This window comes from Balaenoptera physalus (genome assembly GCF_965194825.1).
Source record: "Balaenoptera physalus genome assembly, chromosome: 19".
NCBI lineage: Eukaryota > Metazoa > Chordata > Mammalia > Artiodactyla > Balaenopteridae > Balaenoptera > Balaenoptera physalus.
Genome location: NC_138900.1, coordinates 16,287,643 through 16,314,736, shown reverse-complemented (window position 1 = coordinate 16,314,736; position 27,094 = coordinate 16,287,643). Strand labels below are relative to the sequence as shown.

The window sequence follows — 27,094 nt, the reverse complement described above, 5'->3', positions numbered from 1 at the left end:
TGAAAGAGGACATTCCCTCCTGGAATCTCCTGTAGAGAGGAAACTCTCTCCCAGAAGCCCCTGCAGGCTTCTCACAGGTCCCATTGGCCATGATTGCTCCAGCTGTGAGAGAGGCTGGGAACAGTGACCAGCACTGGGTGCTCTTAGCGAGGGTAGTGGGCTGCCAAGAAGGAGGAAACAGGCAGGAGCCAACTGGATGGCTGACCGGTAGGCAACAGCAGTGGGAGGATTCAGCCTTGGGAAGCAATCAAATAGAGAGTAAGCTCATTCTCTTTGTCACCACCCTCACATCCAATCCAGCGTCCTCTCCCAGGTGGCCACTTCGATGAGTTTGGTGTGAATCCTTATAGGCCTTTTCCTGAACATTAATATACATGTGTGCATATCCATAGGAAACATCTGTGTCCGCAAATTGTATTATACTGCAGATATCATTCTGTATCTTTTTCTTCTCAAAACTATCTTACTGACCTGTAGGTTGGTGAATACAAAACAGAGGCCTCCCTCTTTTAACCAGCAGCATAACCAGTGATTTTGCTCTGGGTGGGCATTTGTGTGTTTTCTAACTTTACACTGTTGTGAATGACGCTGTGCTGACCACTCCTCGGCCTCAGGCCGAGGACTGGCATTGCTAGATCCTGGGGTTAATACACTTTTTTTTTTTTTTTTAAGATTTGTTTTATTTTTTTTGGCTGTGCCACGTGGCATATGGGATTTTTATTCCCCAGTGAGGGATTGAACCCGTGCCTCCTGCATTGGGAGCACAGAGTCTTAACCACTGGACTGCCAGGGAAGTCGGATATACTTTTTATTTTAAAAGAGAACCCCAAGGGCCCTCCAAATCCAGTTACTGCCCCACCCAGCAGTCAGTGTTAAGCCCTCCGTTTCCCCCCACTTTTGCCAACTTTTGATAGTTTGAAGCATTTTAATTTTGGTCAGTCTTACGGGTAAAACATTATATCCCATTGTTTAAATTTGCACTTCCCTGACAGAGAGGTTGACCATCTTTGGATGTCTGTCATTTCCTGTGTTGTCTCTGGAGAACTGCTGTTTATGTTGCCTGTTGTCTCTTGGGTTGCTTATTCTCTTTTCATGGATTCCATGTGTCTCTCCAGATCCTCGGTGCCTGCTGACCAACGGCAAGCTGCCACTCTGGGCAAAGCGGCTGGTGAGTCTGCCCGGAGAGTGGGACGCCTAGGAGCTGACAAAGAAAGGGTGCCCTCCTCCATGTTCCTCATTCTTCTGGGAACACTTTTCCCCTCCACATGTCTCCTTTCCCTGGAGAACCCCTGTCATCCTTCCACTCTCCGCTTAGACAGTCCTTCTTTCATGCAACACATATTTACTGAGTGCCTACCCTGTGCTAGGCCTTGCTGTGGCCCTTAGATACAGCAACCAGCAGGGCAGATGAAGTCTCTGCCTTCACAGGCTCATTCTCTAGTTTGGGAGGTGGACAATAGCCACATCAAACAGGTAAATTATATAGTATTTGGGGAACTGATAATCAGCGCTATGGAGGACAAAAAAGTTGAGAAGGAAAATACAAAGTGTTGGGGGTGGTGACAATTTTAGGGTAAAAAGAAAAGGCTTCACTGGGAGGCCTTCACGTATTTGAGCAGAATTAAAGCAAGTGAGAAATACAGATCCTGGGAAAGAATGTTCCAGGCAGAGAGACCAGTCTGCAAGGGTGAGGGCCGTGAGGCAGGATCATGCTTATTAGCATGTTCCAGGAAGTGCAGGGAGGCCCGATGCCTGGGTCGAGGGTGAATGAGGGCAGAATGGCGGAGAAGGGCTCGGAGAGACAGTGGGGGCCAGGTGGTGAGGAACCGTGTGGGCTTGCTGTGTCCCCTCGACACCCCTTATTGTCCTTCTCCACTTATTTCTTCCTCTGTAGCGCCGAGTGAGATGGACAGGAGGGAGAGCTCTGAGCCAAGGAGGGTCGTGTTCTAACTCAGGTGCTAACAGGTCCCTATGGCTGCCTGTGCAAAACAGACCCTGAGGGGCAAGCAGGGGGACCAGGGAGGAGACTGCTGTGATAATCCTGGCAGGAGAGGTTGGAGGGTGGACCTGGGGGGAGAAGTGTTTGGATTCTGGATGGATTTTGAAGGTGGAGCCAAACAACTGGATATGAGAGAAAGAGAGGGACCAAGATGAAGGTAGGATTGAATGAGTGATCATTAATTGAGGGAGGGGCAGGCCAGGAGCTGGTGGGTTAGAAGTTGGCAGCAGAATCCTAAACCCCAGGTTGAAGGGTTTATTTCAGGAATAATGTCAGACCTCAAATCAAAGCCTAAATGTCAGCTCTTCAGGGAAATCCTCCCTGTCATCAGCCCCTGCACTGCTGACCAGGTCAGGCATGTGGCTGTGCTCTCTCAGGCCCCCAAGCTTTCCCTTATCAGTGCATATTACAATTGGAGTTACATCCAACAAATATTCACAGAAGACTTACTCTGTACAGGTTCTATTGAGTCTTTTATATGTATTGTTTAATCCTCCTGAATGTACGGGCTTTTCATATCCCTTGTTATTTCACAGATAGGGAACTGAGGCCCAGAGAGGTTAAGTAACTTATCTGGGGTCAAGCTAGGAATTAGGGGAGGTGGGGTCGACCCTAGAATGCTGGCTCCAGAGCCTAAGTTCTCAAGCACCCACCCTCCACTGTCTCTCAAGCAAGTCTTGGTAGGAGGCAGTGGTGGGCAGGACCAGGGTTAGGGTTAGGGGACCGTGGAAGAGAAGTGGCCATATCTTGGATGTGTTTGGGTGGCAGAGTTGAAGAAATACAATGTGAAGTGTGAGGGACAGAATAAGAGGAATGAAGGAGAACCTCAAGGTTTGGGGCCTGAGCAGCTGCAAAGAATCACTGAGACAGGGAAGGCGTTAGGAGGAGTAGGTTTAGGGGGAAGGTCAGTTGTTGTCTTCAACATGTTTGCTTTGAAAGATCACTAAACATCCATGTGGAGACATGGAGCAGTTGCATGTGCACTTCTGAAGTTTAAGAACAAGGTTCAGGCTGGAAACAAATATCTGGAAGTTGTTTCTGATTGATGTTTAAAGCCACGAGGCTGGATGCGGGTCCGTGCAGTGTCCCGGGCCCTCACTGGCGTTGGCGAGCACTTGGCTAGCTGCCTGACCGTCCCCTGTCACCCTCAGCTAGGAGATGATGATGTGGCAGACAGCTCGGCCTTCCACGCCAAGCGCAGCTACCAGCCACATGGCCGCTGGGCGGAGCGGGCTGACCAGGAGCCTCTCAAGACCATCCTGGATGCCCGGGACCTGGATTGCTACTTTACCCCCATGAAGCCCGAGAACCTAGAGGATTCTGTTCTAGATACAGTGGAGTCGCAGAGACTGATGGGCCTCCTGAGCGAGGTATAGACTGCCTGCCCCAGCCCGGCCTACAGCCCCTGCCCCATGACTGCCGGCGCAGGACCTGGGGCCTCAGTGCTCTCGTTCTGAAAATAAAGCCGACTGTCCCACTCGAGGGGTGCGAGAGGGTTACATGAGATGGTAGAGGGCAGGAGGGTGAGCCTCGGACCTGGTGCACAGTGAAACTTCCCAGGGCAGACCAGAAGGCGGGGAGGTGGGGTCGCTTGGGAGTTAAGATCTTGGGCCTGAGGGCAGGCCTATGCCTGAGTCGGGGGGCATTTGAGCAGGTGGAGCCCTGGCCCTACCCCTTCCCGGCTCTGTAACTTGCAGCAAGGCTTGATTCTCTGGGCTTTGATTTTCAAAAATATGGTCATTTAAAAAAAAAAAAGGGACTTCCCTGGTGGTCCAGTGGTTAAGACTCCGTGCTCCCAATGCAGGGGGCCTGGGTTCGATCCCTGGTCATGCCGCAGCCAAGAGCCTGCATGCCGCAACTAAAGATCCTGCACACGGCAACTAAGACCCGGTGCAGCCAAATAAATAAATAAATAAATAAATAAATAAATAAATAAATATTTTAAAAAAAGAATGGTGGCTAAGAAAAAAGATTTCAGAAAAGGTCGTTTTTAAAAATGATCATGAAAGAAAAAGTGAACAGGGGGCTTTTACAGTAATCCAGTTCTAGAAACAGGGTCTGGGCCCTAAAAGATGCTGAAGCAACTTTGGCTCTTATTCTATTATTTTTCAAACAAAATTCTTTTTTATTCTATTATATAAGTTTGCTTATGTGGCATAATATAAATAGTTATGTGCATAAATCATAAATATATAGTTTGATGAATTGCTACCTGTGTATACACCGATGTATCCACCACCCAAGTCAAAATATAGAGCATTCTCTACCTCTTGGAAGGGGATCTTGGAGGACCCCCTTGTGTCTCTTCCAATCAATACTCCCACTGAGGTAACCAGCATTCTTTTTTTTTTTTATTTTTTTTATTTTTGGCTGCATTGGGTCTTCGTTGCTGCACGCGGGCTTTCTCTAGATTCAGCGAGTGGGGGCTACTCCTCGTTGCGGTTCACGGGCTTCTCATTGCCGTGGATTCTCTTGTTGCGGAGCACGGGCTCTAGGCGCGCGGGCTTCAGTAGTTGTGGCACGCAGGCTCAGTAGTTGTGGCTCATGGGCTCTAAAGTGCAGGCTCAGTAGTTGTGGTGCCCGGCTTAGTTGCTCCGCGGCATGTGGGATCTTCCTGGACCAGGGCTCGAACCCGTGTCCCCTGCATTGGCAGGCGGATTCTTAACCACTGAGCCACCAGGGAAGCCCTGGTAACCAGCATTCTGACCTCTCTCACCATGGATTGGTTTGCCTGTTCTTGAATTTCATATGAATAGACTCTTAGAGGGTTGGAGCCATACCTATTCCTTATCTGTAAAGGGGCTGATGATAATGCAGGGGCAGCACAGAGTGAGCTCGTCATGGCCCCAGCCCAGGCCCTGGCTCACAGGGAGCATCCAACAGTGAGGGCTGCCATCACTACCGATATCTTTACCGTTACCGTCGGTGTTGGCGGAACACCTAGCAGCTTGGGGAGCCCTGGTTGCCACGGCTGCCTCTGATGGCTGTGCTGTCTTCCGCCACAGTCAGAGAGTCCCCAGGACAATGGCTGCGGGCCTCCCTCCTTCCCACCCCTACAGAGGGAGTCTTCTGAGGCCAGCGAGCTCATCATCTACCCGCTGGAGACAGAGGTGACAGTCACAGGGACAGACAGGTGGGTGTCCTTTGCACCAAGGGGAACCTTAGTTGGAGAGAGGAAACCTCAGCTGATAGGCACATCCTGGAAGAACTGCTCTCCGCTCTCCCAGTGGGCCTGTGGGAGGGAGGCAGGCGGGGGGTGAAGCCCGGATGGCACAGGAGCCCAGCCCTGCAGCCTCTGCTGCAGCCTGTCTCCCTGGTTCCAGGAGGAGGTGCGGGGGCCTCTGGAGGCGGCAGGAGAGGTGAGGCTGTACTCCCAGCAGGAGCAGGTGCAGATGTCTAGGCGTTCCGGGTGGGGGCCACTTGTTTACTAACCAGTACGTTATCATTCCCTCTCCCCACCCCCACGGGCACTGCAGCAAGTACTGTGCAGAGGAGGTAGAGAGGGCTCCAGGAGACCAGCAAGGTGACTCCTACCTCAGGGCCCCCTCCATCGGCTCGAAGGACCAGAGCCCACCTGAGGGTGAGTGAGCACCAGGCAGTACACCCTGCAGTAGTCTGTTCATCTGGCCAGGTCCCTTTCTGGGCACTGATGGTGACCTTGACCAAGTCTTCCTGAAGCCCAGAGTCTGTCACAGAGACAGACATGGTCTCTGCTATTGTCACTCTAGAATTCTGGAGCCCAACTTGCCACCAGTGGGAGCCCAGCTCTGCACCTTCCTCGAAGTGTAGCCTTGCTGGTCCATAAAAATAGGGGGCGGGTCTTATCATTACCCTTCTGCAGATGAGGAAACTGAAGCCCTGAGACCCAGGGCGCCTTACCTGACTCAGTCAGGGCCCACCTTTGGACTCCTGACCCCTCCCACCCTGTCTTCTAGACTCAGGGGAGTCAGAGGCCGACTTGGAGTGCAGCTTTACCACCATCCATTCCTCCCCTCCACAGCCAGACCCAGACCCTCAGTTTGATGTGACGCCCCCTACACCAGGTAAGTAGGGGCCAGATGTGGGGAAGGGCAGTGCATGGGCCTGGCCAGGGGATGGTCATGATATATAACCACTGGCCCAACATCAACCCTGCATTTGGTGGCCACTGAGCACCAGTTTCCTCCCCTGGAAGACAGACGCATTAGCCCTTCCTTCTCCGCCTCGTGGCAACAGGGTGTGTGATGGGCAAGTCCAGCTTTCTCCATTGTTAAGTGGCCAGTGGCTTTTTCAGAGCATCTGCCATGATTCATGGTGTTGATGGTTCTCTCCTGCCCACTCCCTCTCCCTGACCCCCTTCTCCTCTCCCCAGGATGCCCAGGTACTACAGAAGAGTTGTCCCAGCCCGAGGTGCCAAGCATATCCAACGGCTCCCTGCCCCAGACCCCTGAGCAAGAGAAGTTCCTCCGCCACCACTTCGAGACACTTACTGACGCCCACCCTGAGGGTAGGCCATGCCCCTCTCTGACCCCTGCCTGGGCGGCATCCAGGACTGGGCTCAGTGTGGGCTTCTCTGGGGTAAGGCTTTCCCTGGCAGGGCTGGCAAGGGTGGTGGGAGGGCGTATGTTTTACTTAGGGGCCCAGCTGCATGGTTTCTTCTGCCTGCTCCATTTGCTCCCAAAGTGTGTGTTGTCTATTGATGAGGGTTTCTGAGGATCTGTCTGCTGGTCTGGGGGTCTGCCTGGGCCCAGGGCTGGCTGGCTGGAGGGCTTCTGAGGGCTCCTTCGGCATCTTGCCCTAGAGCTCTTCCACGGATCCCTGAGAGACCTGAAGGCCTCTGAGGCCGAGGACGACTTCTTCAATCCCCGGCTGAGCATCTCAGGCCAGTTCCTCTCCCGCCTCCAGAAGACATCCAGGTGGGAGCTGGTGAACTAGTGAACCCCCACCCCGCCTTCCAGCTCTCTGTCTCCCCGAGGGGTGGGGCTGTGTGCCCTCAGGCGCCCCCAGGGCAGCCACAACCACCTGTTTTCCCCCCTACAGGTTCACCCACACCTTCCCTTCCCGGCTGCCCCTGCACCTCGTGAAATCCCCGGAGGTCAAACTCACGGATCTCGGGGGGAGCCCGCCCAGAGCAGAGCCCCTGAGAGCAGGTACTGGCTACACCTGCCCAGGCAGGACCAACGTGAGTACTGGGACCGCTTCCCTCGAGACATAGGGCTGGGAGCCTGGTGGCCTCATCCTCACCTCAAGGCTGTGCTTGCAGGTCATCTCTGGGGGGAAGGCTGAGGAGCCCCTCGAGACCCTGGAAGCCTGGTCCCCACTGAGTGAGTGTCCTCACCCCCGGGTGAAAAGCCCTAGCCTTCTCAGCAAATGGCCCTGGGTGCCTAGCTGAGCCATGGTGGGGATGGACAGGATCCACTCAGACCCTGCAGCCACGCTGGCCGGGGCTCCCTGTCCATCAGCTCTGAGCGGGGGTGTGAGAGTAAGCTGCCTCTTCCTTTCCAGCCCCCTGCCTCACGGGCCTGGCGCCCTGCATCCTGCCCTCCTCTGTGCCGCCCACAGACAAGAAGCCTCCGACACCCGCAGCTCTACCCACTCCAGGCCTGGCTCAGGGTGTCCACACCCCCGCCGCCCGCTCCTGCATGGAGGCCACTGCCAGTTCCTGTGCCAAGATACCACGCAGCATTTCCGTTGAGGACAGTGAGGGCCCTGTCCTGGCTGAGCCGGCCAGGCCTCTGTGCAGGTCCTCGTCCCTGGGGGAGCTGGCCTCCCTGGGCCAGGAGCTCCAGGTCATCACCACCACAGTGACATCCAGTTCTGACAGTGAGGGCCAAGAAGCTGCCCTGCCCTCCCGGGGCAACCATGAGGCCCGCGCCAGCCTGAAACTCACCCTGTCAAGCATCTGTGACAGGCTCGTGTTGCCCCCACCCCAACTGGAGCCTCCCACCACGTGTGTCTGGTCCCAGGAGCCTGTGGCCACCCAGCCCAATGTCACGGTCACAACAGCCAGCTTCCTGGCCCCCAGCCCTGTGGATGGGAGCGCCCCAAGGCTCCACAGCGCCACCTTTCTCCCAAGGTTCCTGGCCCCTGAGTCCCTCAATACCCCTGCCCGTCCCAACAGCCCCCCACTTCCAGAGGCCAGGCCTGGGGTCCCTGGCAGCATCACCTCCCTCCTGGAGCCCACCCCTGGTGAGTACCATCCTTGGGACAAGGAATTGTCCCCTAAGCTCATCCCAAAGGTGGGCACTTGACCTGGCCACAGGCGCTGTGCCACTCTTTCATTCATTGCCTTACATATTTAGTGAGTACCTCGTTTGTGTTGGGCTTTGTTCCGGGCCCTGGGGACGTGGGACCTGGTGGTAAACAAGACTACAGAGAATTGACACCTTAACTGGGGGAGATGCCCAGACTAAATCTATAAGGAAAGTGTTAAGTGTATCACAAAGCGATGTGTGCTGAGAAAAAGAAGAGAAAGAAAGGGTTTAGGGAGTGACAGGTGGGAGCAGTGGTTAGTTTTAAACAGGATGATGAGAAAAGGCTTCAGGGAGAAGGTGGCATTTGAGGAGACACCTGCCGGAGGGGTGGGAAGGTAGCCTTGGGGACTGAGGGAAGCATCCCAGGCAGAGGGACAACAGTTGGGGTCGGCCCAGCAACACTGGCCTCTTTAGACCAGCTAAAAAGCAGAAGTGTCTTTCTCATTTCGTCCCCTCCACCCCCAGATGCGCTCAGTCCAGTCCAGGGCTGCCCTGGACACTGCGGGGAACCGAGGGGGCCAGCCAGGGTCCTGCCCCCAGATCCCCTTGAGCTGAGCAATGTGGGGACCGTCGTGCACAGACTGCAGACTACCTTCCAAGAAGCCCTGGACCTTTACCACCTGGTGAGCCGAGCCCCAGGGTCAGGGGAAAGGACTGAGGGGCTCCCTGGCACTGCCTGGCCCAGGTGGCCCCTAACAAGATGGCGCCCCTTGCAGATGGTCTCCGGTGACGAGGTGAGCGCCGAGCAGCGGCAGGCACGGACTGAGCTGGCCTCCGCTTTCCTGTGGATCCACAGCCAGTTAGAGGCCAACGGCTGGCTGGTTGGGACCGATGTGGCCCCAGCCCAGGCCCTGCCCAGCCCAGGCCCCCCCTCCCCACCTACACTGTGCCCCCTGGCCAGCCCAGATTTGCGTGCCCTGCTGGAACACTACTCAGAGCTGCTGGTGCAGGCCGTGCGGAGGAAGGCACGGGGGGACTGAGAGCCAGCACCCCCTCCACCGCAGCCCTGCTGCTTCTGAAGAAATATTTTACGCAAATAAACTGACAGCTTGGAGGAGTGGTTCCTGGTGCCTGTTCTGGCGCATCCACAAAGCCCCCTTCAGATGGATGCAGGGAGAGAGGGTAGAGAGCCCAGGGAACTCACAGATGCCCCAGTGCCAGGCCCTGTTCCAGGGCTCTGTCGTGGGGAACACAGGACTGTTAGGGAACTGCAATAATGATGACCCCAGCACCTGGCTCCCACGTCACCTGTCCCCAGCCCACTGAGCTGCTGTGGAGTCATGTGTGGTCCTTGCCCAGTGGGGCCCAGCTGTACTCTAGGGAGGGGCCAGCCCTTCTTCCCTGCCCCCTACTGATGCGCAAGAACCCACTGGAGCCTCTGTGATCACCATGTCCCAGATCCGGGCCACCAATTCACATACTGCCACAGCACTGGCTTACAGCCCCTGGGCCAGGCCCATGCTGGATCCTGTGAGCTCCAGGCTTTTGTTCCCATTTGCAGCAGGGTAAAGTGAGGAAGGACAAATCCAGGGAGCATGCCCAGGCCACCCAGCAACTGGGACCAGTAATTCCTTTCCCAGCAAGACTGTGTCCAGCTTCAACATCCCGTGAGCTCCCAGCACTGGTACCAGCTTCCCTAGGCAGCAGGCATCTAGCCACGTGGCATGTCTGCTAAGAAGGACACTCTTGTGACCACAAAAGCCCTCATTGTCCCAAGTCTGTAAAAAGGAAGCCGGCAGGAGCAGGACCCTCCTAGAGCACAGTCGTACCATGCAGCCTGCTTGGCCTGAACCCCCACTTGCCTGTGAGTTCCTCCCTGCTCTGTTTGGTGATCATGGCCCACCAGAAACAGGCTCAGAGAGATCCAGTGCCTTACCTCAGGTCCCATAGAGTTGAGAGTCAAACAAGGCTTGCCTAGTGGTAGAGCCAGACTTCAACGTGAGGACGTGGCTCTCTGTTGGCCCTGCAAACACTGAACCAATTATGCAGTTGTTGAAAAAAATCCTACCAGCCCCGAGGAATTGCTGGTCCCAGCTGCTGTCACTGCTCTACACGGTAGGGGTAGAGCGAGGAACAGGACAAGCAAAGCATCTGCCCTCGTGGCATTCACCTTCTAGAAAGTGAAACACGACAGAAATTAAAATAACTGTCTAACTGTAGGTAAACTGAGGGCATTCCCTGTGCTGGTTGCAGGCCTTTCTTAGGTGATGTTGGAGCTGAGGCTTGATAGAGGGCACAGGCCGTGTGGACACTCGGGCAAGTATCCAGGCAGACAAAGGCCAGTGCAAAGGCCCCATGGCAAGCTCAGATGTACATGAAAGGAATAGCAGTGAAGCCAGGAGGCTGGAATGGAGTGAGCTCAGGGCGAGGGTAGGAGAGGAAGTGGGAGGAAGAATGGGTCCCACTGGACAGGGCCTTGTTGTTTCATGACATTTAAATCCAAGACACATTCACAATACAGTTTTTTTCCCCTAAATAAAATCCCTGATCTTGGTGTTTGGGAAGATGCCCAGTATTGTTTATTTCTCAAGGCTCCCTCTCCCTGCCCCGGCCCACTGACCACCCCTGCAGACTGGAGACCCACTTGCCCTGCCCCTGCCTGCCTCGGCCACAGGTGCCTAAGATCTCTGAGGCGATTGGTTTCCAGGCCCATGGACACCCAGGGGACCACCTTGAGCCTCGGTCCCTCATGGATTTTACCCCTCCTCCCACCCTGTATCATAGTTAAGTCTTCAACTCCAGGTAGCAAACACCTGGCTTAAGGGGCCCCAAGCTATAGGGACATTTGTTACTCTTGATTCTGTTCCTGCTCTATTTCACCCTCTGTGAGTCTGAGTTTCACTCTCCAGCTTAGGCCCTCACGGTGGCAACATGGCTGCCATAGCTCCCAGCAGTATACCTTCACCCAACCAGGAGCAAAGACACAAAGCAGGGCAGCCACCAGGATAGTGGGGAAAAAGTGCAAAGCCTTCTTAGATGCCTCCCCTTTCAGAGCAGTTGCAGGCAACAGGAATGGAGTTGGCTTTAATTTGCTTGGACCAGCCACCTCCCCTGTCTTGGGCCTGTTACTGTTGCAACAAAATTGGGTTCTCTCAGCACAAAAGGAAGGTGGGCTGGTAGAGAGGATCCAGTGTGTCTGCCAGTCTCCACCTCCTAATGCCAAGCTCTTCAGCCCTGGAAGGACCAGACTTTCTTCAGACAAACCGACCGGTTAAGAAACCACTGCTGATGAATGTGTGTACATGCGACAGCGTTCCAGCAGGAAGAGGACAGCATGCTCACGTGGGATATTCGAAAGAGAGTTTAGCAGAGGGATCATTTGCAGAGAAGTGGACAGGGAACAGGGAAACCTCAGGGCCAGTGCATTACCCTAGACCGATAACAGAGGAGAGGTGTTACTCCCCACACAAGGCACAAGGGAGCAAAGTGGAACCCAGAAAAGCGAATCCTGGAGAGAGCTGCCCTGAGGGGAGTTGCATTCCTGGCAACCCCACAGGGAGGGAGTTGGGGGAACCCATCCCCCATCTTCTGCCGGGCTCCTCATTGTCTAAACCCCACTGGAAGCCAGAGGGCCCAGGAGCCCAAATGATACTGACCACCCAGGTCAGCCTCCCAGGACACAGAGCAGGACAGAAAAGGGACTTGGGGACAAGTAAATATACCTAGCCCCAGGGTTTTTCCCTAATGTGTTTTCAGCAACAACTCAGAAACCAGTTGTTCCAAGAGACATGGTGTTGGGCATGGAGAACTGGGCACCTGAGACGAACAAAATGGCTCCCATAACCCGCTCACTGGCTTGTTCTTCAGCGCATCTGGCCCCAGGGCATCTAGGCCTACGTCCCGACCCAGGCCAGGCACAGCAGTCACAGCTGCGTAAAGTCCAACACTTGGGAGATGGAGACACTTAAAATCCCACTTTACAGGGACATCCCTGGCAGTCCAGAGGTTGAGACTCTGCCCTTCCACTGCAGGGCGCACAGGTTCGATCCCTGGTCAGGGAACTAAGATCTCACAAGCCGTGCAGTGCAGCCAAAAAAAAAAAAAAAAAAAAAATCCCATTTTACATGGAGTGATTGATTGAAACTCAGATGCTTGCCTAGCCACCCCACCCTTCAAGACTTTCGAGCAACTCGCATTTATATGTCTGCTGCATGCCAGATCCTCTCCCTGGGTGATCTACATGGATTTTCAACACACACCATTGGTAGGAAGACTCATTAGTCCCATTTTCAGATGAAGAAACAGGCTCAGAATACAGCCACTATGGAGAACAGTATGGAGGTTCCTTAAAAAACTGAAAATAGAACTACCATACGACCCAGCAATCCCACTACTGGGCATATACCCTGAGAAAACCATAATTCAAGAAGAGTCATGTACCACAATGTTCATTGCAGCTCTATTTACAATAGCCAGGACATGGAAGCAACCTAAGTGTCCATCAACAGATGAATGGATAAAGAAGATGTGGCACATATATACAATGAAGTATTAGCCATAAAAAGAAATGAAATTGAGCTATTTGTAGTGAGGTGGATGGACCTAGAGTCTGTCATACAGAGTGAAGTAAGTCAGAAAGAGAAAAAGAAATACAGTATGCTAACACATATATATGGAATCTAAGGAAAAAAAAAAAGTCATGAAGAACCTAGGGGCAAGACGGGAATAAAGACACAGACCTACTAGAGAATGGACTTGAGGATATGGGGAGGGGGAAGGGTAAGATGTGACAGGGTGAGAGAGTGGCATGGACATATATACACTACCAAATGTAAAATAAGATAGCTAGTGGGAAGCAGCCGTATAGCACAGGGAGATCAGCTCGGTGCTTTGTGACCACCTAGAGGGGTGGGATAGGGAGGGTGGGAGGGAGGGAGACGCAAGAGGGAGGAGATATGGGAACATATGTATATGTATAACTGATTCACTTTGTTATAAAGCAGAAATTAACACACCATTGTAAAGCAATTATACTCCAATAGAGATGTTAAAAAAAAAAAAAAAAAGAAAGAAACAGGCTCAGCAAGACAAGATGTGACTTGCCCCAGCTCCTACAGAGATAAAGTGGCGAAGCTCTGGGCCAGCAGGCTTCCAGCCCTTCCTCTGTTGCTTCCGCAAAGGAATTAGCAGGACTGACTCTCAGGAAATGTGAAGAAATGAATAAATATTGCTTCTTTCACCATCAAGCCTTTTATACACTGTTCCTCTGCCTGGAAAACCCTCCCTGTTTACCAGAAACCTCTTCTTCCTTCAAGGCTCACACCTAGGAAGTCATCCCTGAACCCTTAGACTGGATCAGGAGCCTCTTCTGGGTCCCCTGAGCCCCCTGGCTTTTCCCCACTGAAGCTTGGGTCACTCTGCCTGTGCTTCCGCCGTCATAACCTTGGTCATTCTGGACTGTCACTGCTGTGTCTCCCCCATGGACATTTATGTCTTCATTTTCAGTGCTGAGCTAGGCCTGGCCTATAGTTGGAGCTCAGAAAATCATTGGGTGACTAAGTGAAAGTAACTGCATGGGGAATATTCAAAATCCTTAACCCCTGGCTAAGAAGCCAATGACCAATCTAGAACGGAGCCTAGCCAGAGTCCTGGGGTAAGGGTCCTGGGAGCCCCTGGCTGTGTCAGGTGACCCCTTATAGTTCCTGGACCGTAGGAGAGTGAGGGAGTTACTAGGAGCTGGACTAGTAACAAACCAGTATTGTGATACCCCGTACCCTTGAACAGTGCTTCCGGCTGGACGTCAGCTCGGGGCATCTGCGGATCAGAGAGGTAGAGTTTCCTGCTTGAAGATGCACACGCTGGATCCTCACTTTGACCTTACCAATTGGACCCTGCTGTCTCTCCACCCTCTGGAGCAAGCAATCACAGTCAGCCCCTCCCCTGCTTCCTCGAACGGCTGCTGTGATTTGAATAACCAAGCAGGCTGTTGGAGGTCCGGTAGTGACTGATTTGCTTGACAAACAGACCCTCAGGTCCTTGGCCCTGCTGGTACTATGGAAAAACACTCAGCCCCACTGGGGTCTCTGTTTCCTCTCTCCACCCCCAAGAGCTGCTTAGGCTCCAGTCTTGCCCTTGCTTGACCTCCCTGGGGGCCCTAGTGCTTGTCTTCCCCTGGAGGCTGGAGAGTACCCTCAGGAACCGGGCAGAGGAGAAGGGGGAGGAATGGCAGGGCCCAAGGCAGAGGTAACTGGAGCCAGCTAAGTCTGCCCCCTGGGCCTGTCACAAAATTTGCATGGAGAGAATGAGACCTCTCCGTGGCTTCCCCCTCCCTTCCCACCTGGAATAGTCCTCCTGGGCCTGAGGTCTGACAGCAGGCGGAGGAAGCAGCCCTGTGTGTGTGGGGAGCTGTTCCCGGTGGTGATGCCCCGTGCCTTCCTGGTCAGGAGTCGGCGTCCACAGCCACCCGACTGGGGCCACCTGCCTGACCACCTCCGGGGAGATGCCTATGTCCCAGGTGGGCCCCTCACTGGGCCTAGAGGTGAGGGGCAGGGGAGACACAAAGCATCACCATCTGGCTTCTCTCCTCAGACTGCAGCAGCCTGGGGGGGCCACCGGCACACCAGTCTTCTGGCCTCGGGAACTCTTGGGCAGCGGTGAGTGTGCAGCTGGCCCACAAGACCCTGCTCAGTTTCACCCCTGCCCGCTCTCAGCCTCAAGAGAACCTGCCTGCCCCTTACCCCCTCATGCCACTCTGGCCTCAGGACCTTTCCACTCGTTGTCCTCTCTGCTGGGAATGCCTTTTCTTTCTTAGTAGTGGGCTCACTGTTAGCCCCCATCCCAAGTGCCCTTTCCCCAGCGTGGGCAGCCACAGCCCCTGCCCCCAGGGATTCTCTGCCCAGTGGGGCAGAAGAACAGGATTCAAGCCAGTAAGTGGATGGTGGTTTGCTTTATGTCAGAGAATCAGACAAGGCAACAGGAGCTGGATGGGGGATGGGGGAGGAGGTTTGGGGTCTCTCAGAAGGGATACTCAGCTGTGCGTGCAGTGGAAGAAGGAAAGCCCTAGGGAGGACTAAATGTGCTGGAGATTATTTCAGTTTTTATTGGGAGCCAGGACTGTTCTAGGCAATGTGTGTTTAGGAGTAAGACAAAAACTCACTCCTTCCTGAAGCTTATAATCTGGTGGGAGCTGCAGGTGTAGATAATAAAATTAGGAAAAAAAAAAATTATGTTGGAAGATGGCATGTACTATGGAGAAAAAGAAAGCAAAGTAAGGGCGATGGGGGCAGGGTGGTCAGGGAAGGCCTTGGGGGGAGGGTGGCATGAGCACGCACAAACTGCAGTCTCCGGCCTTCCCAGACCTCCTTGGTTCCCAGTTCTAGGCGCTCCATTTGGTCCAGTGGAGGGATGGGGTGGGGTCCTAACTCCCATGTCCCTCCCACAGCCCTCCCAGGGCACTCCGACTGCCACTCCTAGGGGCCCTGGGACGCTTGGCTGCCCGCTCTGCCCCAAGGCCTTCCCGTTGCGACGCATGCTGACCCGGCACCTCAAGTGCCACAGCCCTGCCCGCCGCCACGTGTGCCACTGCTGTGGCAAGGGCTTTCACAACACCTTTGACCTCAAGCGGCACATGAGGACTCACACGGGTAAGCAGTGGCAGGGACTGGGAGGCGCTGCTGGGGGGAGATGGAACGAACTGGAGGGAGGTGCATGGGATGTGGAGTTTCCGTGCACTTGAGTTCCGTGCACAAGCGGGGCGTGTGTTACTGGGGCAGAGACTCAGCCCTCAGGAGGCTGGGAATACCATGCACCTCAGCTCCCAGCCAATGGGTGTCGGGGTGGTGCCAGGGTGGGGGCCTGCTGAGGGATACAAAGAGAAAACAAGTACTGGTTACAGGATTCAGGTCCCATATTGAAGGGTGCAAGGGAAAGCCTCCCTCCTTCTCCTCCAGGGGAAGGAACATCCTGGTGAGGAGGGTGGGGACACACAGCTCCCATGTTTGCACGGGGCGGAGGTAGCAGACGGTGGGAAGCAGGCCGAGGTCTGGCGAACTTGGAGTAGGAAAGGGGGAATGCTCACGGAGGGTGAGGTCAGGGGGTGCTGGTTTGGGGGCCATTGCCCTGCCTGTCCTCTCTCCCTCTGGCCCACCTGCGCAGGGATCCGGCCATTCCGCTGCGGAGCTTGTGGGAAAGCATTCACGCAGCGCTGCTCACTAGAAGTGCATCTTGCCAACGTACACGGACAGCCGGCCAGCTACGCTTATCGTGAGCGCCGTGAGAAGTTACATGTGTGTGAGGACTGCGGCTTCACCAGCTCGAGGCCTGACGCCTACGTGCAGCACCGCGCCCTGCACTGCGCTGCTTCAGACTGGGAACCCCGTGTCCAACCCATGAGAGGGAAATAAACAGAGGAAAGGCACGCATAGAACACAGCATTTATTACACAAGAGGGAGAGTGGTTCACTCGGTCCAGCGGTGGCCGCAGTGTGGGGCCGTGCACACGTAATACAAGCGCATGGCATCCTGGCAGAAAGGATGCATGGTTAGAAAGGGTCTGGATCCACAGGGCAGGGTACAACACGAATCTCCATCCAGAGAAGCCTCACCCCAAAAGAACAGACTAGGGGGCTTTCCCCACTACTAAAGGTCCAGCTCGGGATGTCTAGAAGGGCAGGATCTCCCCAATACTGGTATCCCCACCCCCGGGAAGGACCAGGCCCAGGTCACTCCGAAAGCCTTGCTCTCACCACTCACCTCGGCCCGGGCACTGTGTGACTGGAAGAACACCGCCTCCTTGTGGCCGCACCTGAGGGGACAGTCAGCCACTCAGAGCCTGCCATACCCTTCCCTCCTCCCTTCTCCGTCTGGTGAGGGTGAGCCACCTTCCCTCCCCAATACCAGCTGCGCCCTCACTTTTGGCAAGGGTGGTCTTCGGTCCGCGGCAACGTGGGGTCCTGGGACACGTCAGCGATGATCTGGGTCAGTTCGCTGAGGGAATAGAGGGTGAATAAGTATGCTTAGACCGGGCCTCCCAAGCCAACAACCCCGTCCCCGAGCTCGGGCCCTGCCACTCACTCCACTTCGTGCGTGATTTTGTTGACGTAGATGCAGCTGTTGTCGGCTTCCTGCTGGTAATCACAATTCCGGCACTGAGAGAGGGCGAGAGTGGCGGGAAGGGGGTCACAAAGAGATCCCCGATGGGACTGGGAGGGCATGGTCTTCCCCCGAGGGGATGACAAGGGGATGGAGTCTTGAGGTTGGGATCATTGGGTGTAATCGAGAATCACCTCGCGGATGGGCAAGACGAGAAAGTCGGGTTCACTAGGGGGACAGTTGGGAGGCTAGACCAGGACGGGGCGGCACTGGGAGTAGGGCCGGGCCACGTTGGGAACCTGTGGGCCGGTCACGGAACACCGGGGCGCCCGGCTGGCTCGCGCTCACCGCGTACAGCAGAATGCGGTTCTCCTTGTCCTCCTTGGGGTAAAGCATGTTGTTACTGTGGGGAGGGGGAGGTCAGAGGTCAGTACTGGGGCCACTACTTGCTCCCCTTCCACAGTGCTGGCCGGGTCTCACCATTCCTGACAGAATCGAATACCCACGAAGCCCGGCTCGTAGGTCCCATCGGGTTCCATGGCGACTCACTGCCCGCCTAGCCTTCAGCGCTTGCTCCGCCGCGCGACAGGTCGCGGGAAGGGTCAGATCTCTTAGCTTCGCCAGAAGAGGGGAGGAGCTGTGCACATGTAATGGCTCCCAGCGGCTTTGTGCTCGCTGATGTGAGCTGAGGTTTGATTAATTACTTGCTTCAATCTTTTGATATCCTAGAATATGGCTTCCAACTTCTGGGCCTTTCTTCCCCAGTTTACAGAATAGTGTGGTACGAGAACCGGGAAAAATGATGCGTCACGTAACCCGCAAAGTGCTGAGTGTAAATGGAGAGGCCTCGGCCCTTTGCAGGTTGAAGCCCAGTGCACATGCGCGAGTTTACCCTTCGCGGACAGGGGTAGCTCTTGCCAGTCCTTCCTCTAGGCTTCAGCCTTCGCCCGCCAGGCCGTTTCCCGTGACGCTATTGGAAGAACTGCGCACCGTGGAAGACTTCTCAGGATTGGCTGGGCCTACCCAGGACTTCTTCCTGGCGGCGGCGAAGAGACGCAGCGATTGGCGGACACCCCCCCCACCGGGCGGGAGGGCGTGGATTGGCCAGGTCCGGGAGCAGGGGGAGGGGCTGATATCCCAGAAGCGGCGGCGGCGGCGGCTGCGGAGCTGGTGTGAGGAGGCCGAGTGGGTTGCGGGCCCCCGCAGGGCGCGGCGAGATGGAGGTGACGGGGTTGTCGGCGCCTACAGTGAACGTTTTCATCAGTAGCTCTCTCAACAGCTTTCGCTCCCAGAAGCGGTACAGTCGCAGCCTCACCATAGCTGAGTTCAAGGTGTGGCCGTGGGGGCGGGGTCCAGAGGGGCGGGGCCAAGAAGAAATGGAGGGTCTTCACCAGCGCAGGGAAGGGGCCAGAGATAAGCCGAGGTTGCAGAGGTTCGGGACTGGACCTCAGCGGGGCGGGGCCAGAGGGAACCTGAGGTTCCAGAGAATGGGTGCGGGGCCAGAGAAAATCAGAGGTTGCAGGGAGTGGGGGCAAGACCAGGGGAGGTGGGGCCAGGGATAACCAGGTGGGTCCTAAATGGTAGGTCTCTTGGAGGAGCGAGGAAGGGGTGATGGTTATTGATACAAAGGGTGGAGTCTCAGGGCAGAGAGTGGGGCCACTGACAGCCTTGCACCTCATCCCCGCCTCCCCATCTTGTATCCCCACAGTGTAAACTACAGCTGGTTGTGGGCAGTCCTGCTTCTTGCATGGAATTGGAGCTGTATGGACCTGACGACAAGTTCTACAGCAAGCTGGATCAGGAGGATGCACTGCTGGGCTCTTACCCCGTAGATGACGGCTGTCGCATCCATGTGAGGCCTCCCTACCTGGGATCCCTTCCCTCCATTCATTTATTTATTCAATAGATGCTTGCTGTGCTTTGCGCTGTGTGATAACCAAAATAGGCCCTAACCGCATGGAGCTCCCAGTCCAGCAGGGAGAGAGACAGACCCATCACCAGACACTGGCAGCCAGATTGGTCTGGACTGGGCTGAGAAAAGCCTAGGGGACTGGAGGCATCCAGAAGAGGTGCCTGACCCCACCTCGGGGTATCATAAGGGACTTCCTGAAGTTAGGGATGCCTGAGTTGAGATCTGAAAGATGACCTAAGAGAAGAGGTGGGAGGGGCATGCCAGGCAGAGGGAACAGAGTGTGAGTTGGGTCAGGGTGAGCAAAGAGGCTCACATGTTGGGAGAAGCCAGAACACGGAGGACCTCTGCATGCATCAGCTCACATCATCCTCTCTGTCCTCAGTCTTCCCCGCCCCCCCAAAACTCTGCAGACATCCTAGCATCCCAGGTGAACTTTGCATGTGCTATTCTCTGTGCCTGAATGGTGCTTTTTTCTATGCCCACATGGCTCACTCCTTTCTTCCAGTCTTTACTTAAATGTCACCTTCCGGGTGTGAGGGCTTCATTGCCCTCAGTATAAAAGTTAAACCTCCTCCCTTTCCCACTTTCTTTGATTTTTGTCCTTCTCACTAATCACCTGTGGCATACTATGGATTTTTCTCCAATACCTGGAACAGTTCCTGGCACAGAGAGGATGCTCGGTGAAACACTGTTGAATGATGAGTTGAATGTATAAAATAATACTTGGAAAATGGCGTAATTAGCCCTATTTTGCAGAAGAGAAAACTTAGTTTCAGTACGGAATTTACTTTCCTGAAGAGAAACATAGCTAGAATTTTTACCTCAATCTGCATGGCTCCAGAAGTTAGTGTACCCAGAAAACTAGGTCTTTTTTGTTTCTTTCAATTATTCATAACTGTTCATTGAGCATCCACATTATGCCAGGGATATAGCTGTGAATCAAGTCTGAGAAGGTCTGTGTTTTAGCTCTGTCCAGTGAGTGCAGTAGGCGTTAGCTAAATATTCACAGGAACAAATGTAAAGGGTGGGTGAGATGAGGGCCATGTAGGAGGAGATCACAGAGCTGGGAGATCCTATACTGGGGAGCCTGACGCATCCATGAGATCCAGGAGGACTTCCTGGAGGAGGTGCTGCCTGAACAGAGACCTGAAGTTAACTGAAGAAGGGGAAGGCGTGCTCCAGGAGGAGGGCACAGCATGTGCAAACACTCTGAGGTGGGAGGGAGCAGAGTGGGGTACAGGGGCTGAAGAGTGACCTGTCCTGTTTTGGTGGGAAGTGGAAGCCAGGGGAGGACTCTGAGCCAGGAGAGTCCTGGTCTGACTCAGGTGTTCACAGGCTCCCTCTGACTGCGTGTGGGGAACAGACTGTGGAGGACAGAGGAGTAGGAAAACCAAGGAGGAGGCTGCTTCCATAGTCCAGTTGAGGTGATGGGTCCTGGACCATTGTGGGAGCAGGTCGGGACTGTGCTGAGCCCATAGGACTGACTTTGGACTGACCTGGGCAGTCTCAGCATTGGGATGCTGGTGGGTCAGGCAGGGCAGTGGCGTCCTCAAACAGGAGGGTTTCACACATGGATTCAGGTATAGACAGGCTGCTGACTTCTGAGGCCATACAAGGAAAGTTTCCCAGAGGTGGAGCCTCTGGAGAATTTGTATTTTTTCTAAAATTCTTTTTCTGTTTATAAATATCACCCATATTTCTTTTTTTCTTTTTTTTTTTAATTTATTTATTTATTTTTGGCTGTGTTGGGTTTTCGTTGCTGCATGCGGCTTTCTCTAGTTATGGCGAGCGGGGGCTACTCTTCGTTGCAGTGCGCAGGCTTATTGTGGTGGTTTCTCTTGTTGCGGAGCACAGGCTCTAGGTGTGTGGGCTTCAGTAGTTGTGGCACGCGGGCTCAGTAGTTGTGGCTCGCACGCTCTAGAGCACAGGCTCAGTAGTTGTGGCGCACAGGCTTAGTTGCTCTGCGGCATGTGGGATCTTCCCGGACCAGGGCTCAAACCCGTGTCCCCTGCATTGGCAGGCGGATTCTTAACCACTGCGCCACCAGGGAAGCCCTCACCCGTATTTCTTGCAGCAATGAATGACAGCAATCTCAAACTTAGAAAAACCCCTGATATAGAAAGTGGAAATTCTTAGTGATCGTTAGCCAGAGATAAGGGCCATTTCTATTTTGCCCGGTGGCTCAGGCCAAACACTTTAGGGTGTTCCTGTCTTTCCCTCACACCCACATCTAATCTGTCCGCTGATCCATGGGCTCCACCCACAAAAATCTATCCAGAATCCAGATTCTCCCTCACTGCCCCCACCCTGGCCCAGCCTCCATCCTCTCCCTCCTGGACCATCACACAAGCCGTCTCCCTGCTCCCATCCCTGTGCCCCTCCGTCTGCTTCCCACACTCAGCTGAGGGAGCGTGTAAACACCTGTGTAAGATCAGAGCCCTCCTAGCTGATCCCTTCCCTGGCTGCATCTCATTCTAGGTAAAAGCCAAAGTCTCCAGTGATCTGTTGTGTCTCCCACTCTCCCCCTGGCTCACTCCACTGCCGCCGTGCTGGCCCTGCTGTTTCTCAAAGGGGCTAAAGACATTTCTACATCTGGGACTTTGTGCTTGTTCCTTCAGGCCTGTCTCAGACATCCCCTCCTTCAGAAGCCTCTTTGTTGTATTTGTCTTCATAGAACCTTGTCGTCATCTGGTGTTTAATACCCATCTCTGTGCATTTGTTTCTGGTTGGCCTCCCAGCAGAATGAGCACTCCTTGAGGGCAGGGATTGATCTATTTTTGTACCGTGTCCCTAGTACCCAGCATGGGGCCCAGCTGGGTGCCTTGGAGGAGCTCAGCAGGCGATGAGTGAATAAATGTTGGGGGTGGTACAGGAAGAGATGCACCAGGCTCTGGAAGTTGGGGTCAGCCTAGGAGGGTCCCAGAGGTCCAGAGAGGATAGACACACTGCCCAGAGGGTTCATGAGCAAGGCCCAAGTTCTGCCCTTCGGTTCCAGTGTCCCGGGGCCATCAATGATGTGGATGCCAGTATGTAGGGGTCATCTGGAAGCAGATGCAGCCTCCAGGGCCTTGGATGGGTGGTGGAGAGGGAGATGGCCGTTGTAGACACCTGCTCTCACCCCTTCGGCTGGGCTCAGGGCCGGCGAGAAGGCTGGGGTAAAGGTGAGGGTAGAGGAATGTGGTTTTTCCGAGACAGGAGAGACTTAAATCTACGGAATGCTCCAACGTGCAGCCACACTCGCCCCCCCGCAGCATCCCAGGCCTCCCTGCCCAGACCCTGATCCCCTGACCTCCCTCCCCTCACTACAGGTCATTGACCACAGCGGTGCCCGTCTTGGGGAGTATGAGGACATGTCCAAGGTGGAGAAATACGAGCTCTCACAAGAAGCCTACGACCAGAGGCAAAGTACGGGGTGCACAAGGAGTGGGTGGGGGCCCGTGGGGGCTAGGGGAGGCGGTGGGGAGCAGACAGGATAGACGGGGACACTGAGGGCGAGTCGGTGGTGTGGGCAGTGGGGCAGGCAAGCGTGGGGGAGTCGAGGGGGCGGGGTGAGGTTGGCGTGGGGACAGACAGCTCATGGGAGAACAGTCAGGGGTGGACGGTCATGAGGTGTGAATGGAGGCTGGGGGGTGTGGCCGAGTGTGGGCAGGCAGACAGGGCCATGAGAAAGTAGAGGGGGCCTGAGAGGAAGGTCTGGGGTGTGTATGTGGGGTCAGATGCGGGGGGGCGGTCAGGGTCACACTGGGGCACGGTGTAGGGGGCAGAGCATGGTAGAATACGTGGAACCAACAGGACAGTGAGGTGCAGGCATGTGAGGACAGATGAGAATGTGTGGTGGGGAAGATGAAGGTGTCCGGGCCTGGGTGGAGGCAAGCGTGATACTGAAGGGACGGGAGGATGGGGAACCGCGAAAGACTGCAGGCAGGCACCTTCCCTTTAGTTTTGGGATTGTGGGGAGGCCAAGGGGTCCTGGGGAGAGGCCAGGGCTGTGGTGGGAGACTTGGGGGGTTTGGGTGACAGCCCTTCAACACCCAGCACGGAAGGGTTTCCTTCGGAGTGTTGGCCCCGTGAGGGTGGCAGATTATCTCATTAGGCCAGAGGTCGACCCAGGGGGTCTCCCATGTCTGACCCTCACCCCCTACCCCACCCACAGACTCAGTCCGCTCCTTCCTGAAGCGCAACAAGCTAGGTCGATACAGTGAAGAAGAGCGGGCACAGCAGGAGGCCGAGAGCTCCCAGCGCCTTACCGAGGAGGCCCAGGCCGGTGCCATCCCCGTGGGCAGCCGCTGTGAGGTGCAGGCGCCTGGGCAGCCCCCTCGCCGGGGCACCGTCATGTATGTAGGTACGTGGCTCACCGAGGCCTCGTGTCCTGGCTTGAGGTGGGCAGTGCTGGGGACCCAGCCCTCAAGGGGATCTAGTCCAGGAAGGGAGACGGACCCAGGGGCTACCTGTGACAGCCTGGCATGTTCACGGCAGGGAAGTGGGAAGCAGAGGCCATATGACCTGAGTTGTGATGGAGGAAGTGGAGGCCAGAGGGATCAATTCTGAGGTGAAAGCCTGGGGCACAGTGGTCAGAGCTGAGATGGGGAAACAGGCAGAATTGTTAGGCCTGTGATGGGGGAAGCACAGACCAAAGTGATCAGGGCACGCCCGGGCCATGGGCAAGGCTGGACTGTGCTGGGCCTCGGAGACAGGAGAGAGCAGTGTGGGGGTTTTTGGGGTTTTTTAATGACAGTTTTATTGAGATATAACTTATATACCATAAAATTCACCCATTTAGGGAACTCCCTGGCGGTCCAGTGGTTAGGACTCCACACTATCACTGCCAAGGGCCCACATTCAATCCCTGGTTGGGGAACTAAGATCCCGCTAGCTGCGCCACGCAGCCAGAAACAAAAATCACCCATTTAAAGAGTATCATTCATTAGCTTTTAGTTCACGGGAATCATGCAACCATCACCACAGTCGGTTTTACATTTTCATCACCCTAAAAGGAAACCCTGTAACCATTAGCAGCTACTCCCCATTTCTGAAACCCCAGCGCCCCCAGTCCACATAGCTGGCTACTAATCTATGTTATGTCTCTGTAGATTTGCCTATTCTGGAAGTTTCATATAAATGGAATCATATAATATATGGTCTTTTGAGACTGGCTTCTTTCACTAGAACCATAATTTCAAGGATCATCCATGTTGTAGTATGTGGCAGTATTTCATTTCTTTTTATTACCAAATAATATTGCATTGTATGCAACACCACATTTTATTTATTCATTCATCAGTTGAAGAACATTTGGGTCCTTCCCACTTTTTGGCTATTACAAATAACGTTGCTGTGAGTATCCTTGTTTAAGTTTTTGTGCGGACATGTGTTTTCATTTCTTTGTACCTAGGAGTGGAATTGCTGGGTCACAGAGTAACTCTGTTTAACTTTTTGAGGGACTGCCACACTGTTTCCACAATGGCTGCACCATTTTACGTTCCCACCAGCGATGTATGAGGGCTCCAATTAATCCACGTCCTCATCAGCACTTACTATTATGTATCTTTTTGATTATAATCATTCTAGTGGGTATGAAGTGGTAGAGCATTACGGTTTTGATTTGCATTTCTGTGATGGCTAATGATACTGAGCCTCTTTTTAGGTGCTTAACAGCCATTTGCATATCTTCTTTAGAGAGATGGCTTATTCAGATCTTTTGCCCATTTTATAATTGGGCGGTTTGTCTTTTTGTTGTTGAGTGGTGTGTTAGGGCTGCCATATCAAAGTACCACACACCAGGTGGCTTAAAAAACAGAAATTTGTTTCTCACAGTTCTGGAAGCGGGAAGTCTATGATTAAGGCTTTGGCAGGTTTGATTTCTTCTTAGGCCTCTCTCCTTGGCTTGCAGATGGCCACCCTCTCTGTGTGTCTTCACATTGTCTTTCCTCTGTGGGCTAGCACATCCCTGGAGTCTTTGTCCAGATAACCTCTTATGAGGATGTCAGTCAGCCTGGATTAGATCCCGCCCTAACGGCCTTATTTTAACTTAGTTATCTCTTTAAAGGCCCTGTCTCCAAATACAGTCACATTCTCAGCTACTGGGGGTTAGGGCTTCAACATGTGAACTTGGCGGGGACACAGTACAGCCCATAACAAGTTGTAAGAGTCCTTTATATACTCTAGATACAATTCCCTTATCAAATATATGATCTGCAAATATTTTCTCCCATTCTGTGGGTTGGTTGTCTTTTTACAGACTTGATAGTGTCCTTTGAAGCACAAACATTTTTGATTTTTATGAAGTCCAATTTTTTTTTCTTTTTTTGCTTATACATGTGGCATTATATGTAAGAGATCAATGCCTAATAGAAGGTCACAAAGATTTAAACCTGTGTTTTCTTCTAAGGGTTTTATAGTGTTACATATTACATTTAGGTCTTTGACCCATTTTGAGTTAATTTTTGGTTATGGTGTGAGGTAGGAGTCCAACTTCATTCTCTTGCATGTGGATATCTAGTTGACCCAATACGATTTGTTGGAAAGACTGTTCTCTCCTCATTGAACTGTCTTGGCACCCTTGTCAGAAATCATTTGGCCATAAGCAGTATGGGTTTTATGCTGAGCGGGATGGGCAGCTTTTGAGGAATTTGGGACAAGGCAGTGGTGCTGTTTCCCTTCGATTTTTACAGAGCGCCCTTTGACTAGGGGTGTTGAGTGAATAGGGGGTCAGGGTAGGAACAGGGAGACGAGTGAAGGGGGCTACCATATTGATGTGGGCAGGAGATGGTGGTTGTCCTGGGTGGTAGCAAGGAGTGGTTTTTGCCAGGACAGGCTTTACACTCAGTGGGCAGGGGCGAATCTGGGGTGAGCTGCTTAAGGAGGTTTCATTGGGATTTCTCCCCTGGGCAGGACTTACAGATTTCAAGCCTGGCTACTGGATCGGTGTCCGCTATGATGAGCCGCTAGGGAAAAACGATGGCAGGTAGAGATCCCCACTGTAGTGTCTGTGTGTGTGCCTGTGTGCGCGTATGTGTGCATTTATGTGTAAGTGCATGCATGTACTACTGGGGGAGCCCAGCCATGCTAGCATCTGGAGTAGGAGCCCTCTGACACTGCCTTCCCCATCATGCCCTGCAGTGTGAATGGGAAACGCTACTTTGAATGCCAGGCCAAGTACGGCGCCTTCGTCAAGCCATCCGTTGTGACAGTGGGAGACTTCCCCGAGGAGGACTACGGTTTGGACGAGATGTGATGCCCAAGGAAGGGCACACCCCCTGCTCCAGCTAACTCACCTACTTATTGCCCTTCCCTGTGTGTGTCCATGGCCCTCTCCCCATGACCCCGTTTTTATTTTATTCACTTGACCCTTGCCATTGACTTTGAGACACATGTATTAAATTTGCCGCAAACCTGGGAAGTGTTTGGAAGACTCAATGATTATGGGGGGGCTGGGGACAGCTGGGTAGGTGAGGGGAGGGAGAGGGGATACCCCATGTTTTTAGGGAATATGTATATACAACTCAAAACTTGTTCCTATTTCATTGGCCAGAATTCTGTCTCATGGCCACTTGTAGTTGCAAAGGTGGCTGGGAAATGTAGTTTTTATACTGGGTGGCCATTTCCTAGCCAAACATCAGACGTTCCTGTGCTACAGAAGCTGGGGAAAAGGGATATTGGGGTCAACAAGTAGTTCTACCACTGTCCCTTTAGGTGGGGGACCTGTTCACTTAATATTTAAAAGAAGAAAGAAATTTCAAGTCTTTAGAAGTAGCATGAGGCCCCTCACAGCATTGTAGAGCTGGGCAAAGAGGTCTGTGCCCTCAGGTATGTGACGTGTGCATGCAGCCCAGGCATTCTAGGGAGCCTGTTCCGCCATGTGTATGTCTGCATGTGCAGTAACCCCTCATTAGCTCCTTGAAGGGATTCCTGATGGAATGA

The 27,094-nt window shown here is 53.9% G+C and overlaps 4 protein-coding genes across 9 annotated transcripts in view; 3 read left to right on the top strand and 1 right to left on the bottom strand.

The window, feature by feature from the left end:
• WDR62 (WD repeat domain 62) overlaps positions 1-10,738 on the top strand; it is a 49,965-nt gene extending 39,227 nt beyond the window's left edge. For 3 of the 5 annotated variants that reach the window (XM_082436830.1, XM_082436828.1, XM_082436832.1), the window contains 12 exons: positions 1,116-1,168; positions 3,151-3,369; positions 5,005-5,132; positions 5,476-5,579; positions 5,935-6,042; positions 6,351-6,485; positions 6,780-6,894; positions 7,019-7,160; positions 7,242-7,302; positions 7,484-8,167; positions 8,698-8,855; positions 8,949-10,738. In XM_082436830.1, the coding sequence (XP_082292956.1) occupies positions 1,116-1,168; positions 3,151-3,369; positions 5,005-5,132; positions 5,476-5,579; positions 5,935-6,042; positions 6,351-6,485; positions 6,780-6,894; positions 7,019-7,160; positions 7,242-7,302; positions 7,484-8,167; positions 8,698-8,855; positions 8,949-9,212 (2,171 nt within the window). In that variant the 3' untranslated portion in view covers positions 9,213-10,738. The remainder of the gene's footprint in view (positions 1-1,115; positions 1,169-3,150; positions 3,370-5,004; positions 5,133-5,475; positions 5,580-5,934; positions 6,043-6,350; positions 6,486-6,779; positions 6,895-7,018; positions 7,161-7,241; positions 7,303-7,483; positions 8,168-8,697; positions 8,856-8,948) is intronic. The other 2 variants (XM_082436829.1, XM_082436831.1) reach the window with 2 other exon arrangements.
• A 1,323-nt stretch (positions 10,739-12,061) lies between these two features.
• On the top strand, positions 12,062-16,574 carry OVOL3 (ovo like zinc finger 3; the record flags this gene model as incomplete). 2 transcript variants are annotated; one of them, XM_082436849.1, is made up of 4 exons in its annotated part: positions 12,062-14,686; positions 14,761-14,825; positions 15,614-15,815; positions 16,327-16,574. In XM_082436849.1, exons 1-4 carry the CDS (start codon positions 14,593-14,595, stop codon positions 16,572-16,574), a joined length of 609 nt encoding a protein of 202 aa, XP_082292975.1. In that variant the 5' UTR covers positions 12,062-14,592. The 2 variants fall into 2 exon arrangements, with proteins under 2 accessions (XP_082292975.1, XP_082292974.1); XM_082436848.1 differs by lacking the exons at positions 12,062-14,686; positions 14,761-14,825 and having other exon boundaries at positions 15,254-15,815.
• An 18-nt stretch (positions 16,575-16,592) lies between these two features.
• Positions 16,593-18,217, bottom strand: POLR2I (RNA polymerase II subunit I). The gene is made up of 6 exons (XM_082436850.1): positions 17,743-18,217; positions 17,611-17,665; positions 17,245-17,318; positions 17,083-17,157; positions 16,924-16,975; positions 16,593-16,692 (listed from the first exon to the last, which is right to left on the bottom strand). The coding sequence occupies exons 1-6, from the start codon at positions 17,799-17,801 to the stop codon at positions 16,630-16,632; spliced, it is 378 nt and encodes a 125-aa protein (XP_082292976.1). The 5' UTR covers positions 17,802-18,217; the 3' UTR covers positions 16,593-16,629.
• A 152-nt stretch (positions 18,218-18,369) lies between these two features.
• On the top strand, positions 18,370-26,573 carry TBCB (tubulin folding cofactor B). The gene is made up of 6 exons (XM_082436847.1): positions 18,370-18,593; positions 18,971-19,114; positions 22,483-22,579; positions 23,328-23,516; positions 26,066-26,138; positions 26,294-26,573. The coding sequence occupies exons 1-6, from the start codon at positions 18,480-18,482 to the stop codon at positions 26,406-26,408; spliced, it is 732 nt and encodes a 243-aa protein (XP_082292973.1). The 5' UTR covers positions 18,370-18,479; the 3' UTR covers positions 26,409-26,573.
• The last annotated feature ends 521 nt before the right edge of the window (positions 26,574-27,094 follow it).